Raw genomic sequence first — 19312 nt, 5'->3', positions numbered from 1 at the left:
TCATGTACGAGTCTGTGGCGCGTAAACGGATGTGACGTCATGTCGTTTTAAGACTAAAGTAGTCAAACTGCAACATAATCGATTTAACTCGGCAATCAATTGGGAGTTTCGGAGCCCCCCTTTTACTGTGGTCAGTTTGTTTGAAATGAGCTGCGATGTTTTCACATGTTTCAGTAATACACATCATCACACGGTGATGATGAGCTTTCCTCCGTCTCACTATTAAAGAAAACAATTACAATAACAGTAGACCTTTCTAATTAACAGCGACAACAAAAAATAGGAAATGATCATACAGATAAATAAGTGCATAAAATACTATAATTTTACTGAGTTTCATAGTTGTATCACAAACAAGAAGCACTTGTGATTTCATAACCCATATAAATGTATCCAGTGGAGTGGTGGATTGGACGCTTTTCTAGTTGTCAAGTTCTTTAGGGAATGAAAAGATATTTTATGGTAGATAGCAGCTAGATGGTAGATAAAACTTGTAGGGTTTCAAGAGAGCACAGAAGTCTGGTGGCAACATTGTTAAAGAGTTTACAGTGGTACAATTCACTCTGGAGAGAGCAAGTAAATATGTTTCTAAACTAGTCTGGGTCAACTTCCTAAATTACACTGCTTTTTTTGTAAAACACTTTGAGCAGTTTGTATTGTGATTATGTTTATCTTTTTCAACCCAAGGCAGTACGCTCTTGACCAGAAGGTGGCGCTAATTCACTTATAACCGCTCTGCAAACGGCAGAAGCGGAACTGCGTACTTTGGAGAGTCGAGCCCGGAAGGAAAGTGTCACTGAAGTTTCTCAACGTGTTGCTACATAATCCACAGAGAGACTGAGTGTGTCTCTGTGTGTGTGTCTCTCTCTGTCTGTGTGTGTGTGTGTGTGCGCGCGCGCAGACATGTCGGGCAGCAGGCTGATGAGAGCCATCAGAGTGAGTGAGTTCGGAGGTCCGTCAGTGCTCAGGCTCTGTCAGGATGTGACTGTGCCGCAGCCCGGACACAGACAGGTGAGACACGCTGCAGCTGAAGGGTCCACAGGTGGAGGCTCAGCCACAGTAAGGACAGCTAACCTCAGTGGACACACAGCTGAAAAGAACAAAAATCTCTCACTTGTCTCTAAATGTGCAAACACAGGCCGACTGCACAGCTGCATCATTTTATCTGCTTTACACGTCCAGATGTTTGCTGCAGAGCTGCTGGGTGGCAGTCACATCAGACAGTGCTTCACCTTTCAGCTTGGAGTGTCTGTGTCAGTAACTGTATAGCACATCAATGAAGTCAGTTCAGAGTGCATAGCCCAGAAAAGGGCAATCGAGCCAAAGTGGTGCAAGTTAGGAATATGAACAAGCAATTCTACAAGCGTTCATAGGGATTTAAAGAATAGCTACTGAGCAATTGCAGTTAAATTAGGGGACATATTTTGTCTCTTGTACTTTGGTTGTGGTATGTTTATCAATCGATCTTTTATATCCCCAGAAAGAGTTTTGACAATGTCTGTATGTTGTGTCTATAATTAATTCCACCATGTCTCTGTGTCACTCTGCAGGTGCTGATTCGTGTCCACGCCTGCGGAGTGAACCCTGTGGAGACTTACATCCGGGCTGGGACATACGCCCGAAAGCCCACCCTGCCATACACACCGGGCTCAGATGTAGCTGGAGTGGTGGAAAGTGTTGGAGAAGGAGTCACTGCAGTGAAGGTCTGATGAACAATGGCGTGATCAGTAAACCGTGTTTTGTTTCTGGATGTTTTAATTGTTAATGTCAGTCTTTTACTCGCCTTATTGAAATGTAGGCTGGCCTGATGGTCTGAATCCTTTCTGCAGGTAGAGCTCCATCACTAATTGCCAAACAAGTACAAACTGGTCACTGTTCAGTAAATATTAGTGGCTCATGCTGATATTTTTAAGAGCTTTGATCAGAGTGTGCACACTCTGGGATCGACTGTCAGCACTGTTCAGGGCCTTCTTGATAATGCCAGGAGTAAAATTCTAGCAAAGATGTTTAATTTTAAAAAACAGTTCTTCTGTGTGGAGTTCTCGTCGTGCCTGCGTGAGTTTTCTCCGGATCTACCTCAGAAAATGTTGGTCACACAGAATCCAATCATGTGATGCAGGCACAATTTACAGTTTGAAACCCTCTGAGCTGTGATGAACAGGCCTACACGCGCAACAGGTTGTCCTGCAGGTGTTGCTGCTTAAGCACTGGCAACTTTTGAAAAATCCAGGTGAAACACAGCATGTGTGCTTTAAACCAGAGACACTGACAGTGATAACAGGCATGCTGATAACATGCTGAGGGAACATGCACAATGTGCATCGGAAGCAATTACCTTGTTAAATCAAACAGTGGCAGCCTGCAGTCATGTTAGTGCAGTAAATCCAGTCCATGTGTAAGTAATCCTGCGTGTGTGTTGTCCAGGCAGGGGACCGCGTGTTCACCACAGCCACAGTCGACGGAGGTTATGCAGAGTTCACTGTGGCAGCTGACGACAGCGTCCACAAACTGCCCGATGCTTTAGACTTCACCCAGGGTGCAGCCGTGGGGATCCCTTACTTCACCGCCTACAGAGCTCTGGTTCACAAGTAAGACCTGGCCACTGCAAACGTTCGGTTAACTTCATTCAGGATTGAGGTGGATAGGCTGTCACAGGTCTGACTGCCGCTCAGAGCCTGCGTTCTATCAGAGCACTGCTGTTTCACACTTAACGAGGAACATCACTGTGACTGTGAAATAGTCGTACACGTTCTCAGAGTGATTCTCCAACCAAATCTTTTTCTTTTTTTCTAAATCTGCACATCTCTACATATCAGATGTTACTTACCCTTTAAGCGAGCCAGTCAATCAGAGATGTTATGACTAAAATGTCTTTCAACTCATATGTTGTGTGTTGCAGAGCCCACGCCAAGCCCGGAGAGACCGTCCTCATCCATGGAGCCAGCGGAGGGGTGCGTCGCTTCTCTTTTTTCTCCTCTTTTTTTCTTTGTAATTACATTTAAAAAATGGAGACGGCATCGCATGTGTTTGTGTACGTGCAGGTTGGCGTGGCGGCGTGTCAGTTGTCCCGGGCTCTGGGTCTCAAGGTGTTGGGGACAGCAGGGACACCAGAGGGAATGAAGCTGGTTCTCAACAACCAAGCTCACCTGGCCTTCAATCACAGAGAGGAGGGCTACACGGACAAAATCATGGTATACACACACACACACACACACACACACACACACACACACACACACGTGTGTGGAGAAGTCGTGTTAGAAGCTCACCAAGAATTTAAACATTATTTCTTATTAACAGAGGAAAAGCTTCTCTTTGTGTTTCAGTAGTGTAGAGATATGGACTCTGTGTGTGTGTGTGTGTGTTTTCCAGGAAGCCACAGAGGGCAGAGGCGTGGATGTGATAGTGGAGATGCTGTCAAATGTCAACCTCAGTAAAGACCTCCAGATGTTGGCCTATGGTGGACGTGTCGTGGTCAGTAGGACGACGCTCCAGAGGCCGTTCTCACCACATGCTAATGCTAATGCTAATGCTGTGTTTTTTTTATCTTATTGCTGTTAGTCCTCCTGACACTAAAGGTTCCACCTAAGGCTTCCTCTTTAGAGCGGCTCATGTAACTGAGATAGGAGGAGGGCGAGGTTACTCCGTTGCTATGGATGACGTTATGTTTTCACTCATCAGATTTCATACATGAAACAAAGTAAAATGCTGACATGTTAAGCAGCTTGTGTTTGGCATTAAATACATCAGCCTGTGATTCAGCTTTCTGTAGCTCTGTAGTACAGTCTAGCACTCTGTCTCTTACATTGTTGGCCTCTAGCTTATAGTTCTTTGTCGTCGTTTCATCCCAGCATAGCTCATTCTTGTACATTTCCATACACTCCTTCATCTGTCTCTCTCTTTAGATCGTTGGCTCCAGAGGCCCCATAGAGATCAACCCCAGAGACACCATGGTCAAAGAGAGCAGCATCATTGGAGTGGCCCTTTTCTTTGCTACAGAGGTACAAAGCAGCGGCATTACATAAGCCACGTTTTACACCCACATACACACACCTGATGATACGCTCAAGCTGTATGCGACTGACGTTTTGTGACGTTCGACCATGACAATATTGACGACGATCACTTTGTAAAAAACAATAACCAACAGCAAAAATGGATGTCTGCCTGTCCTCCTCTGGCAGGAGGAGAAGAAGGAGTGTGCAGCGCTGCTCTACACAGGGATGGAAAGCGGCTGGCTGCGTCCGGTCGTCGGTTCCCAGTACCCACTCGAGAAGGCCGTCCAGGCCCACCATGACATCATTGAGTCGCCCGGGGCAGCTGGGAAGATAGTCTTAACCATGGGGTGATGTGATATTATCAGCAAGTGCAGTTTTGGTCGAGACCCTTGAAGAGCTGAATAATGATTAACGTGGTTACATTAAGCTTTAAATGATGACTGAAAATGATCTTCAATAGCAAAAAAATAAAATTCATGTGATCCTGAAAGCTGCAGTTTTTTTTCTGCCCACTTGGAGGCAGCAGTACAGTCTGAAAACACAACAATAACATTTCCACCTGCAAAGCAGAAATAATGTTGATCCAGTTAGTGTGTATTTAAAGTTGTGAAATCTGTTTTTAGCTCTGTTTTTTCTCTGTGATGTTTCTAGCCAGGAAACCCAAACTAAGGGCCACAGAAACAGTTGAAGGTTTGTAGAGCTGAGCAGGACTTAGAGTTGGCTGATAATTCTCTGAGGGTCATCACTACATGCGACCCTGTTCATGTTACTAATCAATATTGGTCCATTTTTAAGATAAATATTTGATTAGCGCAGCTTTAAGTGAGTGTTAAAGATGAACCACTGTAATTATTCAACAAGTTTTCTGCTGGATGTTCGATCTGATTTAATCAAGAATGTTTGAAATATTTTTTTGACCTGGCTGAATGCAAGCGCTTGAGTTGAGAGCATGGAATTAAATGAAATTGCTGATATTCCTGAAGTAAATTGTGAAATCAAATCAAATTCCCAAATGTGATCTGTGCTTCAGAATACCAAGAAATCAAAGAAAGCCAAATAAAAGAAAGCATTTTTATTAGCTGTAAATTGTGAACGAAAATAAAACGGATCAATCAAAAAATATTTTTTGAATGTTTTTGTGGCAGTCCTGTCAACAATAGTGATGTAATTGATTATATGTAGGAGGAGTGAATTGAGGTGAAAGAGTAAACTTAAAGGCTCGTTTCTGACTCAGGAAAGTGAGTCAGACACGACATCCATGCCTCTCAGGTGACAGCCGGCTCTACTGAGCATGCTCCAGGGAGGGCCAGGTAACTTAAGCTAGTAACACACACATTCACACAGTACCTGCTACGGCACTGTAGCAACCAGTATGGAGCGCTGACCCCCCCACAGCACTACAGATCATTCTTATGGATTAATATGTGAGTGGAGCGTACCATGTCTTCTGCAGGGGTGGACCTTTGGGTTCTGTTCAAGAGGTAAGCAGTTTGTAATGGGTTCTTTAATGATCTTGCACTCTACACATGATCTGTTTGATTGAAGAAGAGGTGTTTGACTGTTCAAGCATTAAGCCAATCAATGGAATTGTGCAAAAAAGTGCTAAAAGGTTTAGTTGTCTCTTTGGTGTGTTGCGGTGAGGACACAGCTGTGGGTATATTTGCTTCTCTGTTGAGATATGTTTACTGTAGAGTCACAAGCTTGCAGGATGGAGGGAGAAGGTATTTAGGTGGTGCTGGGATCAGTCAACTAGTAGGCTGTAAAGCACCTGATTCACACGGTGAGGGAAGAGTTTTTAATTGGGCCAAGGACTACAAATATGTGGGGAATGCACAACAAAAAAATGTTTCACTTTTAAAAATATTATGCCTGTTGGAGAACTGGGAAATGTCTAAAACACTGTAGACCACACAGTAATGGCACAGTAAAATGTGCTGTGGTGAAAGCCACACTAATGAAATGGTTTATGGTGCGTTAGCAGTTCATTAGCAGTAATTCATTAAGTTCTGAGGTCAGACATCTAATGTCCAAAAGCAAGGCTGGATTACCAACCAGGCAAAGAGCACACCTGCTCTGCCGATAATTTACTTCAATTTACTTTGTGGTCATTTGATTAATTACAAATTTGCTTTGTATTATAAACCTCTAAAGCTTAATTACGCACTGGTAAGCACCTTGAGGTGGGTCATGCATTTTACCTAGTCTTGATGCTTTTTTAACACCTTTGATATTTCAGTTGATATTATACATGCATATCCTGAGAGTAATTTATGTTTGAAGAAATTAAAATTTGATTAACTGACATACAGCAAACCTGTGGCTGATATAAACCAGTCAAAAAAGACACATACTGAGGAACCATGACCCATGGCTGATGGTCAGCACTACCTAAGTCCTCACTGCTTTGGATACGGGAACCATCCAGCTTCAGGTGTTTAATTTAAAGCTGCATCACTCATTTTGACCACTAGGAGGCAGAAAAACTCCAAAACCAATACAGAAAGACAGATGCTGACTTTGGGCTAATGTTTGAGCACACGGCCTGCATACACATCCAGCAGACACAGTCCAGTGTGTACTCCTTATTAAACTCTTTAGCTCTTTGCCTCAATGGTTCACTTAGTTCACAGCTAGACACTAACTTCCTGTCATTCAGAGCAGGGCAGGTAGTGTAGTTGAGTCCATCTTATATATATGGCCCAATATCACAAATCAGTAATTTGCCTCAAGGGACTTTACAGTGTGGGCAGCATACTACACTCTTGATTCTGCTATGGATGAACTTCCTGAAAAACCTTTAACAAGGAAAAATGGAAGAAACAGGTCAAGGAGGATGGTGAGCAACTTCAGGTGCCGCCAAACAGACCTGAGCCACACAACCTCCTCTCCACCGTGGAGACCTGGAAGAGGACAGACTCACAAGAGCAAGGCCCAAGCACACCATCCACACAGGGTGCACAGTGGGTTTATCAGGGCCTCTTCTGTTGGAAACTGCTGATTATGATTTTATATTGAGGGTTGATGAGATAATTTATACAGCGCTCAACCTTACAATCATGGATTGATTGCTGGACGGCCTGCTGGGCACGGGCCCAGGGGCCCAAGGGGTCAGGGGGCTCCACCTGCAAAACGTTACTGAAAGAAACAACACGATAAAGAGACAGAGATAAACTGCAAGGTGACTCATTATGACCACAAAGAGATTCAAAATGACCACATTTGATTCAATTTGATTCAAATCCATATTGCTTCAAATGCTCTTAAGTTGTGAATTGCTTGATACTGCAGAACAGCTGTTAAAGAGCTGGCTGTGTGCCTCTTTCAGTGGAGGCATCTATGCTACGTTTGCATCACCCAAATAAAACACCCAAACACTTGTCGTCATTTGAGGTGAAATTGCTCCTGTCAGCATATAACACATCACACTCTGTGTCTGTGGCTCTCTGTTCTGTGGTTTTTCATGTTCACATTCTGTTGATCCGCTCTGGTTTATGGATTTCATGGAGACATTACTGTTGTTGAGTAACTCGTGTTTGTTCATTAAAGAGGGCAGCTCACTAGAGGAAAGTCCATTAGGAAAAGAGCTGTAGCCGAAACATGATAGGCCTCATCCTGCTACAATATCTGGCTGTCATCCATCAGTCAGCATCCTCTGGGGACAACCTCCACCTCCCCTGATGACAACACACACACACACACACAGTTCAGTGCCAACCCATTTATCACTGTTTGTTTGCCTAGCAACTCAGAACAAACGATGAGCAAACATTACAACGGCTCGCTGGTGAGCCATCAGAGAGGCTCACCAGCTTTGGTCCAGAGACACGCTGAGGTCTGTGATGGGGCTCCAGAGGGGCCCAAGAAAAGTGAAGAAGGGTTCACCAAATGACTAATGACAGACATCGCAATCTATTCCTCAGTGCTTTTGGACAAAAAGCACAAAATGACTTGTGGTCTGAAGGACAAAAGGAAACACAAAGGCAAAGACATGACTGGTGGTGATAATGATGGTATTGATCGTGGCTGATGATTGGTAATGATGGTCAGGACTGTTGGTCTTTGAACACAGGGCGTGAACATCAGGTCCTGGGGGGCTGGAGTCTACATGACGGGTGATTCTAGAGTATTTTCAAAGACGCAATTATATGTTTGAACAGGCCGAACAGATGACGGTCTTGACAGAGCTGCAGCTGTATCGGGTTACAGCCGTACGGAAGAGATGCTACCTCGTCACCATGCTACCTCTGCTGTGACACAACATGACCAGTAAGTACTGCACACAGCGGATTTCCATCATACACAAATGAGACCGGTTAAAGAGAGAGAGATGCTGTGGGTGAATAAAATAACACACTCCAGTCCATCAGTGTCAGTAGGAACGTCAGGTTTTTCCTGTATGTCATTTTTCATGCCTTTTTATTTGTGGAAAATGTCCATCTGTCTGCAGGTATTTTGCTGATGTTGGTGTTGTCAGTCATCAGAGCCCAGCGCGTGTCCCCTTTCCCATCATGCCCTGCTTCCTGTGTGGTTTGTTCTGAAGATGCCGTCATCTGTAACCGACTGACTCACATTATTGGTAAAACACACCACACGCGCAAACACACGCGCACACACACAGACTTACAGTAACAGCCAGCTTTTGTGATTCATGTTAGCCAGTCTGCCATCTTTAGCCATCTTTCCTCACAAACGCTGCAGCAATATAACAAACTTTGAGATGTATTACCTCTAAGACCTCTTGTGCTTCCAGTGTGTGTTAACAGTGTGTTTGTGTGTGTTAACTGTGTATGTGTTATCAGAGGCTCCAGACACGACCCAGGCTCTGCTGCTAACAGAGGGCTCCATTTCCAAGGTCCAGCCTGCCTCACTGTCAGATCTCAGCAACATTACAGTCATAGGTCAGTCAGTACCTGTGTGTGTCCACATATATGGACATGCATGGTTGTTGCATGTTCTTCTCTTTAAGAAGAGAGTCTTTTCTGATACGCCCTCTATGGGAGTAAATTCTACACACAGTGGCTTTAAAATGCTGCAGGTATGGACTATGAGCATGTGTGTCTGTCTTTCAGGCCTGAGTCACAACCACATTTCAGTGCTGGCTGAGCAGTCCTTCAGAGCCCTGACCTCCCTCCACACCTTACTGCTGGACCACAACCTCCTGACCAGTCAGGCCCTACAGGGGGGAGCTCTGATCAATCTTACCCAGCTAGAGGTCCTTGCTCTGGGCCACAACCTCATCAGCATGGTGGGTATCACTTCAGGGGAAAAATCTGATTGTGTTTATATGTACTCAGACCAGAGCATACACATGAGAAGACTATCAGACTACAATGCCCTACACCAAAACATTGCTTTTATGAAATAGACAAGAAGAATAAACACAGTCAAAATGAGTGAAAACCACACTGCAGATGCTTTGCATAACCACCACAGACTTCTTCTTGTATTGAGACAGAACTAGTAGTACGGCTTGGAGTACTCTGGGGGACTGAATGAAGCCTCTGACGAGATTCTGTGTGTTGATGTGCAGATCCGAGGTGGCTGGCTTAAAGGTAGCAAGGCCCTGCGGAGCCTGAAACTGGAGGGAAACCTGCTCACCCGTTTGGACTCTGGTTCCTTCCCTGCGGATGACCTCAAACATCTGGAGAGTCTGGATCTGTCTGATAACCTCATAGATCATCTGGATAGAAACAGGTTAGTACACGTTTAATGCACTTTTTGCATTTATTAATATATATATATATATGTGTGTGTCTTTCAAAGAAAAGAGTTGCAGCACCACCAGCGTAATGTCTGCAGTATGATCCTGTCTTCCGATCTTAGCTTCAGTGGGTTGGTGAGCCTGCAGACTCTGGATCTGTCCAGAAACCGTCTCAGTTCTGCTCCTGCTGAGGCCTTTTCCTACCTCAGCTGGCTGACAAACCTCAACCTGGACTTGAACTCATGGAACTGCTCCTGTCAGCTGCTGGAACTGGCTGCCTTCCTGGCCACCTTCATACAACAACCCGACAAGGTGCAGGAGTTTCTTCACTTGTTTCACAAACCGCCACATTAAAATAAATGAATTAAACCAATGATAGGAACATATCTGTTTTGGTGACCGGAAATTATGACTCATATCAGCACTGTTCTTCTAGGTGGAAGAAAACATAAAATCTGTGTAATGATACAGGTATAATAAATAAGTAATTTGAGGAGATTATACTGGACAATGAGGAGGATTTTGAATGAAATGAGAATGTCCTCATACCTCTTGTGAGCAGGTTTACTGGGGTCCAGCCACCTAGCAAATGGTTTCACATAGCAGATATTTCTTAGCTGTTTTAAGGAGAAAATGACTAGTTGACATAGACGTGACACCGCCCCCCCCTGCTGCTCTCAGACCCTCTATAATGGCCGGAGGATGGTGTGTGTGAGCGCCGACAACCCGGCTGTAACCACGGTGCTGGAGCTGACTGAAGCCAACTGTGTCCCGTCCAATCGAAACATCACAGTGCAGGTAGAGACGAGAAGCAGCGTGACGCCTCAGCTGTATGCTCGAGACCTGGCCATCGCAGCAGTCGTCTGCTTTATTGGTGAGAACGGTACTCAACAAAATGAGAGAAAATGGTCTGGCTTGTTGAATGTAGCCGTGCTAAGATGTCACAAATTCATTAATCAGGAGAAGTTAAAGAGAATCAGATTTAAAACACAGGAAAATATAATGAATAATAATCATATCATATCATAAATAACATCAGCCCTGAAACCGAAGAAACATTTTACTGTACATCCATTCTGCAGTTAAGCTTCAAGACGAAGCAAACACCAACTTGATCATGGCACAGCTGTGCACGTGGAGTCTCCCTTACATTCAAAGTAGTAGTACTACTAAAATACCTGACACAATTTCAGCTGCACAATGGCAGGTCAATCGGTACCACTGAGACTGTTTTATGATACATGATACACACACAGCAGATGGTGGCTCTCAGGACTTATTGCTTAATTCATTCTATTTCTTCTGGACATTCACTTCATTGCATTTAAAAAATATAGATTTGTGTACACATACTATTAATAAAAAAGTGATAGTAACATATTAATATACACAACTATACACCTAAACAAATCCATTTAGTGGCTAACTGGCTGGAAAAAGGCCTTATGTTAGGTAGGAAATAAGCAACATGTAGCGGTTAATTGCATTTTATTCATCTGCTCAGCAGGCTGGTTAGCGAGCGAGCAAGAAATATGACTAGTAACATACAAGCAACTTACAAAACAAGGCCACTTGATCGGCTAGCTAACTTGCTAACCACTAAATAGCAAGCTAACTTGGTAGCTTACTGTACTGGTCTCAGTTCATTTGCAATGTGCAAAATGCTACACACCACCTTTCTGTAAAAAGGTAAAGATGAATGTGACTGCCCTGTTGAAGAAATGACCTACCTGTCATCTGCTGTGCTTCAGGCGGCGTTGGCTTGACTCTGCTGGTAGTCCTGATCTTCTATCAAGTGTCTCGCAGGAAAAAACTGAAAGAAAGTAAAAAACAGAAAATGGAAGAAGAGGGAAGCAGCACAATGGCAAATCATCACGTCAACCACCGAGAAGCTAGTGAAAAGAGGAGGGAGCCCTTCTTGCAAGCAAATAACAGCCAGCGTTGGGACGGGGAAGTCTTGACGGCGGATGAAAGGACAAATGGCTATGGTCGCCAGTTCAGGTCCCGGGTTGAAGAAAACGGCAGCCATTTTTGGTGCCCAGAGTGTAGCACTGGAGGGCCGAGAGGGATGGGCGTGAACCCAACGAGATGGAACAACAGGATAAATGCAGGGATGGAGGTAGAGGAGGAAATAGAGCAGAGAAGAGTGAGGATGATGGCAGAGGAAGAAAGGAGGAGGCTTGGGACTCAGCAGGGAATGCTGATCAGGGACCTTCCCAACAAGCTTCGTTCTCATGGCAACACCAACTCTTCCTCTCATAGACGTAAAGAAACCTTCAGTCAGAGACCAGAGACCCTGACTGCTTATAGAGAGACCGGAGAGAGCAACAGGACTGGCATGGAAGGAGGTGAGACTTCTTTACACTGTGAGAGCTGCCACAGGACATACAGACCACCAGAGCAGAACATGAGACAAGGGGGGACTCACACCCACATGAAAGACTGTGCTCTGTTTGATGGCTTCCCTTCTCAGTACAGACAGGTTGACAGGGGTAGGAGTGTTAACCACAACCAGTCTGACATGATGAAGAACACAGAGTTGAGAAGAGAAACAAGAAATGTAACATTTGACCTGGAGAGGTCGAGAACCTTAGAGCAAGGAAACAGCCGAGGCAAGCCTGAGAGGGAGGAAGAGGAGGAAGGGATCTCCAGAGACAAGGAGAGAGGAGCTGTAAGAGCACACAAAGCTAAAGTCCAATCCAGCCGCTTACTGAAGGTTAAACTCAACTTGAACCCGCTAAAAAAAAGCAAAGTCCATCCTAAGAGGAAAACCGAGCAGGGCCACTCGCAGAAAAGCAGCTCAAAGAAGAGTAAAGATAAACGGCAGGATAGAAAAGAAAGAGACGAGCGGGAAGGGAAAGGAAAGTCTGGTAAGAAAGCAAAAGGAAGCAGCGAGAAAATGAAGAAATCCATCAAGATTAAAGCATCGACTGAGGATGGTGAGGAAGAGAAGGAAGAAGACAGAGTAGAGGAAGGACAGAGAGGCAACAGGACTTCCAAAAGGCAAGGTGAGCAAAGTGCAGAAGGTGACCAGGATGAGAAGAAACACCCAGAGGACTCCAAACCTGGCAATACCATCATTGCTGCTGACCAGTCAGCATCCGCTAATGCCGCTGGACAAGCACCAAACTTGCAAGGTGGGCCTATTCAGTATCAGGGTGCTGGACTGGTTCTGGGGAGTGCTCAGTTTTCCTCGCAGCATCCCTTATCCCTCTCTGCCACTGATAGGAATTACACTACCAACCTCTCTCTGCTGGGTTCAGCAGGCTCACAACTGACTGGAAGCAGCCTCTCTCTTCAAGGAGGAAATTTGTTGCTCAACACTATGGCCCCAGGATCTAAGGCCCTGTTCCCCGGCTATCCAGCTAATTCCCTCGCTCCTGGCATAGGAATAGGTGGGCCCAACCTGGCTCCAAGTGGTGCCCCAGACAGCTTCAGCAGGCAAGCTGGGCTCGGCCTGACGTCTCCTGCTACACCTCTTCTAGCTAACACCGTACATGCTAACCCTTTGCAAGCAAGTTCAATACAAACTTCCCCTCTTCATACCTCCCAGCATGCAGGACTAGCCTCAATCTTAACAGCAAATCCAGCTGTTAATCCTGCACTTGGACAGTCCCTCTCACAGAGCCAGCTGCCTCCTGACAACTCTACTTTTACAGCAAGACTGATGTCTGATCCAGCCCAGGGACCAGGCCTTCAGACAAACAAAGGAGAACATCACCTGCCCTCTGAATCTCAAGCACCCCAGACCAAGCAGAGTCCCACTTACCCAACTCAGGCACCGCCAAGTGTGGATGGTTTTTCTGGGGTGGTAGCTCAGGTTCCTGGACCATTGACCACTCCAGAGAATCTGTTAAACGATAACAGTAACACGGAGACCGGACATTTACCTGCTGGGTCGACAGTCAATATGGCAGCTGGGGTTGTGGCTCTAACTGAAGGACTCGCAGCAGGGGTGTCAGGAGACAGCATGCAGGTGGCAGATGTGCCTGTATCAGGTGTCGCTGCACCCAGTATGTCTACACAAAGTGTATCCTCCACAGGTGATGGAGGCGCGACTGCTGCGCTGCTGCAGCAGGAGTATCTGTCAGAGGAAGGAGGGTCCTCCCCCAGGAGGAAACTGAGGCTGGTGCTTCCTGAGAAGACGTCTAGCCGACCACCCACCGCACTGGAGAGGAAAATACGCTAGCTGCTCAAATCATAGTGAGCGGATGACATTTCATGGATCGGTACTGTTTTAAAAAGGTCAGACAAAGCACTTCATTTAAAACTGAATTTTCCATCAGACGCAGAAAATACTAACTGAGACTGTTTGGTGTGTTTTATTTTTATAATTATAAACACTGAGTAAAAAAACCTTGTGGCTTTTTTGAGTTTCATCATTGACCTTTCGAACAACAGCTGTCAAAAAGCCTCACCTTGGGGTCTATTTAGTGGCTTTGTTGGCGCTTGTTGTCATGGAATGTGTGCTCAAATTTTCAGTTTTTCACAGTATTTTAAAGACTTGTTGATGATGTCTTACACGTTGAGTTGTAAGAATCCAGGCTGTTATTTTTGAGTTCACTCTTAGGAACGACTGTTTCCTCAGTAAATTATTTAGTTTCATGGTCTTCACTAACTGTGATCATCACAAACATGTTTAGTGAGCTAAATCAGGCGACTATAACAGCGACTAAATGGACCTTGATGTGACATTGTTTTGTCAATTGCTGTTACTTGATATGGTGTAAAAATGTAAATAGAGATACTGGAATAAAACAGAATGTCATTTTTAAAGGAAGTTAATAATATTATTTTATTAAATTATATTTTTTTGGACAGGAGCAGTCAGCCTTAAGTATAATATATTCATTAACTGTTTGAAGAACAGCATAGTCCTGAAACATCTATGAGTACTTAAAGCCAAAAACTGACACAAATGCAGCAGTTGTGAAATAAGCCTATAGACTGTGACTTTAAAAAACTCGTCCTTACAGCTGAGTGATCAAGGCGACACATCAGCGTGAACAGGAAACAGACTGAAACAGCAGTGACTTTGACCTCAGTGCTGGTTGTCACAGGCTGCCGAGGCGTCTGCGTGTCACTGCTGGATTGGGTTGCAGTTCTGGCATCGGGACAGCTGTTGGCAGTGTGTTGGGTTTCACTGGTCACACTCCCGACCTCTAAATGCTACAGGCAGCTCGGTTAACACTTACCAAGCCTTTATTGCCTGAGCGTCTTAACTAGAGGTGGTGTTTCCTCCCCGACCCTCTGCTGTACAGAGGCCTGAGTCTCAGTCTCTGTTACACTGACCCGCCCTTCATTGTTTGTGGGTGCTGTGTGCAGCATTTTCAGCATCACTGCATCTTTGTCAAATCAGTTTTATCTCAATGCTATAACTGAATGACATCATGGAGCAGGGCTGGTAGTTCTCTGAGCTGAGGGCACATTTCTCAGAAGCCTTGTTACTGCTTGTTGCAAAGCATGCTAACAAAAAGCAGTAGCTCCAAAAACAGGAAGAACAGCATCCTCTTCCTGTCGTGTACCACCAGCAATCCAGCAGGTTTCTCATAAGAACTCAAATTACACAAATTACTTATCAGACAATAAATCAGTGATTTATTGATGATGAGATGCAAGAAGCAACAACTTTTAAACCTCCATTAATATAGTGTTTGGCCACCTGGTGGCACTGTAACAAGCTGTGAAGCTGTATACAGACATAACCACTTTGCCAAGTTGTTGAACATGTGAGCAAATTGCTGCTTCATTACACATCCAGCAGACATGAAGCACCATTACTATTCATTTGGAGCCGTTTGCCGTCTAGTCACCTGATGAATTTTAATTCAATATTAACTGAACTTTTTAGCTCTGTTTTAGTCTCTACCAACTCCTGAGGAAAATGTCTGCCCTTTAGCTGCCAAACGCTGCAGTATGTTCACCAGTTAGTCTCTGTCAGTGTCTGTCTGCTGTTTGATGCTGGGCGTGTACAGTGGGTTCATCAGAGCTTTCAGCTGAAAACAGCTGCCCGTGCTGGAAATGAGCTTTATGACTGACTTGTGAAGCTGTGCACCTTAAAACCAAAACAATGAGCTGAAAGATGCCAAAACGCTCTGCAGTGTCAAGAGGAACTGCAGAATCAGGTGATCGCTGTGGGCGCGTCACCACAAACTGTAACGTTACACACTGTCATTTTTTACCACCATACATATTGTCTTTTAAAAATTTGACTTGAGAACATGGAGTTGGACTTTCTAATGATGTACCCTGAGCAGGATGTGAGGGGAGTGCAAACAGTCGGAGTAGGTGCAGCTCTCACTTGTTGCCATTAGGGGGCAGTGTGTACCAGCTGACACGCAGACAGGCAGCCTGCTAAGCTTTGGCTCAGGACAGACTTAGAATGGAAATGGCACTTTCTGCAGACAAAATGTAATTAAAGCAGATAAGTAGCTAATCTGCTTGATAGAGGCGCGAACAACCTAAACACATTATTTTACAAAAAGACTCATTTATTCAAGTCAAGCTGACAGAAGAGAATTAAACCAGTTTTGACATTTGGTGTCATCTTTCAAAATATCAAAATGTCAAATGTATACAGCTGTCACTCAGGAAAAACAGAAGACTGTCGTACTCTGTGGAGCTCGAGGTTTTCCCGAACGGTTCAGGATTAACTCCCGATGGTGGTGATAATCAAAATAGATGCACCTAAAGAAAGGGCCTCTTCTTTTGTCGGAGAAAAAAAAATCCCACATAGACAAACAAACAAAGAGTGAAGCAATAGGACTGATCAATAGATATTACTAAATACCAGCCTGCACTAACACCTGGACTACACCACCAACACCTTCTATTGTTAGTAATAATGTAACTGTCCCCAGGCATCTGTGTGTGAAATGCAAATGTTGAATACAAGAGAAGAAATGCCTGGTGGGCTCTGACTCGCCCCCACACCCAATGTAGGCTGGTTTCTACTGAAAAATGTAAATGTATATAAATGACTTGTGATTTCTACACACATGAAACTATTAGTATCCCCTCACCTCTGGCACAGTCACTGCTCTGCATAAGTGCAGCAGATATAGCCCAATTGATTATTAATCATTATGCCTGCTGGTGTCAATCAGACCAATCAGCATCAAGATGAGGGCTGCTACGAAGAAGAAGCTCCTGTTGTTTGAACACAACAGGAGCGCATCACAGCGGCTCTAAATCCGAGAACCAGAGAGAGAAAGAGAGAGGACGCTGACGTTTATTTCCAGACGTTTGAAGGAGCTATGTCTAAATGCTGTGCCAGTTGTTTTTTTCAAAGTAAGACCAGATTTTTCTCCATTTTGTGCCTTTCATGTATTACCATGACATGTTTGTATGGCATGAATCAATATTAAAGTTGAATCACTTCTATTTGTCTGGAGCTTGAACATCACACACAAGCTTTACATATTATGACATTTCTATAGTTAACCTGTCACTTAGCTGCTGCCGATTTGCTACGAAGCAGGCTTTGAAATTAGCCAGGAAACGTCAGGTTTAACCCTGGCTTTGCAGGGTCACGACGGTGGTTTACTTCTTACCGGCGTACGTCGTCATGGTAACTTATGCCGCACACTTATCCTGCTCCAAAGCAGGTTATGTTCCAGATGACAGAGCAACGCATATGAAAGCTCTGCCTGCTGATCTAAGAAAATGGCAGCAGCGTTCATGGAAGAGCGGATTGTGTGTGGATTGTCTCTTAGGAGGGCAAGAGCATCCAGAGACCAGCAAAACCACTTTTTATATGAGAGATATAGATTCTCACCCAACAACAGAGGCTGATTGAAGCACTAACACCTCGAGCTTGTTGCACTTGTAAGATATGTATGTCAGCCTACTTTGAATCCTGTGTGAATCCAGTCCTGTGTACCTTGTGTTACAGGCACTGCAGCCGTTTCCAGTGTTTTCCGACCACTGCTTTGTTTTTCCTGTTTTTGGACTTTCGGATTCTTGGCTGCTCCTTCTTGGATTTGTTCGCTTGTTTGGGCTGATTTCTTTGGATTCGACCCTTGCAAGCCTCAAGTGTGACAGGAAAATACAATTGTGTTCATACTCAGAGCTACTCATGCCCTAAGGATGGGGCAGTGATATTATTAGTCCATTAAATTGCGCATTTACACACTGTGATATATATAGTTTCTTTTTTTTGCCAGATGTCCTTCCTGCATTTACCTGTGCTGCCAGCAGAACAAACACCACCTGTGTCATGTGACCGCACTCATGGCCAGATTGGGAAAACCTGGGTTGACTTATTCATCTGATAATCACTATTGTGGGATTGTTTAGTGTGATTGTGATTGTTAGGCCTAGTGAAACCAGATAACAAAAAGATATCCTGGAAATGCTGAACTTGCGTCGTAGTGCGGGCCCATGGAGCAACATTATCGTTGGGAGTGGTGTTTCTGTCACGTGACAAACACTGACTCACAGGAAGTACGCTATGAGCCTGTCATTGGCTGCTATTTCACTTGCCGTTCTTTCTTTCTGCTATCAGCGTATTATCGTTTCCAAAATTGCCCTCGCTATGTGGACCAACAACAACCTCCGAGCTAGCAGCCTATGTGCTGAAAAAGGCAAGTTACTCTAACTCTAACCTGGTGGCTAATGGCTAATAAAGATAAACGAGCTAGCAGCTGTTACCTTTTCTTTTGCAGGGATTTAACCATTTTAATGCCAGTGCTCACCTCCCCATGTGCAAATGTTCCACCAAAACAACCCTGACACACATGTGTACGGTTAGGTCTGGGTATGTAAGGATACATGCTTTAGTCCAATATTCATTCTCCTTTTGGCTCTGTTTTGGGTCTCCACCAACTCCTGAGAAAGATGGACAGATACACAGGTGGTGTCCAGCGTGTTTATCAGAGCTGCCTGCTGCTGCTGGAAATGTTAACGATGAGCACGGTAAGACTGAACCAGGTAAGTGAGGTTGTGGACAGTCCATTCTTACTATAAAACATACGGACTAGTGCAGTCTCTTTCCATTATTTTATATTTTCAGACACAGTAGCACTTTTTTGTGCAAATTGGAAGGACATGATTCATAATGCCGTATGTCAGTTATGACTAATATTGTACTGTATTAGGAAACAGTCTGATAAAAACATTTCTTTTTATTATGCAGTAAATAGACTATTATTTATTATACAGGTAGCTGCAAGTGTTGTTAAATGACAATAAAACAAATCTTGAGCTCTGTGACAGGCACAGCAATGCTAAATAATAGTGTCTGCATACTAACATACAGATGTTTCTCAGGTACGTTAACCATGTTCATCATCTTGCTTTAGCACAAACCACAGAGTACAGCTGGTTTTCCAGGTATTCGGTCATGGCAGTCTTCTAGAGTCCATCAGTATTGGTACAAAATGTAAGCATCCAACAGTGTTTCAGTCTGGACCAAAGTGGACCAAATGACTGACATTTCCATGTCTAGCACAGCTGCATGACGTGGCTAAAAAAGTGTTGAGGACCACTGAAATGACATTTCTGTTAAAACTGTTTTAACAAGATCTGATTTGAGCTAACCGAGGTTAAAAATACATATTTCTGAGGCTTCAAAGACTTTTGTTTTGCAATTACAGCTCAGCTACTTTAAATC

The 19312-nt window shown here is 44.3% G+C and overlaps 1 protein-coding gene across 1 annotated transcript; it reads left to right on the top strand.

Annotated features, from left to right (window-relative positions):
* The first annotated feature begins 749 nt into the window (after positions 1–749).
* cryz (crystallin, zeta (quinone reductase)) lies at positions 750–5110 on the top strand. The gene is made up of 8 exons (XM_041949417.1): positions 750–1011; positions 1551–1703; positions 2425–2588; positions 2900–2951; positions 3042–3191; positions 3373–3474; positions 3906–4001; positions 4185–5110. The coding sequence occupies exons 1-8, from the start codon at positions 904–906 to the stop codon at positions 4347–4349; spliced, it is 990 nt and encodes a 329-aa protein (XP_041805351.1). The 5' UTR covers positions 750–903; the 3' UTR covers positions 4350–5110.
* The last annotated feature ends 14202 nt before the right edge of the window (positions 5111–19312 follow it).

This window comes from Chelmon rostratus, chromosome 12 (assembly GCF_017976325.1).
Source record: "Chelmon rostratus isolate fCheRos1 chromosome 12, fCheRos1.pri, whole genome shotgun sequence".
Classification (NCBI taxonomy): domain Eukaryota; kingdom Metazoa; phylum Chordata; class Actinopteri; order Chaetodontiformes; family Chaetodontidae; genus Chelmon; species Chelmon rostratus.
Note: the sequence above shows the minus strand (reverse complement) of the source record. Positions and strands in the feature narration are given on the sequence as shown.

Coding starts and splice junctions, on each gene's coding strand:
- cryz (XM_041949417.1), top strand. CDS start 904: ATGTCGGGCAGCAGGCTGATGAGAGCCATCAGAGTGAGTGAGTTCGGA. Junction 2,952..3,041: donor TCCATGGAGCCAGCGGAGGG/GTGCGTCGCTTC, acceptor GTGTACGTGCAG/GTTGGCGTGGCGGCGTGTCA. Junction 3,475..3,905: donor CCTATGGTGGACGTGTCGTG/GTCAGTAGGACG, acceptor CTCTCTCTTTAG/ATCGTTGGCTCCAGAGGCCC.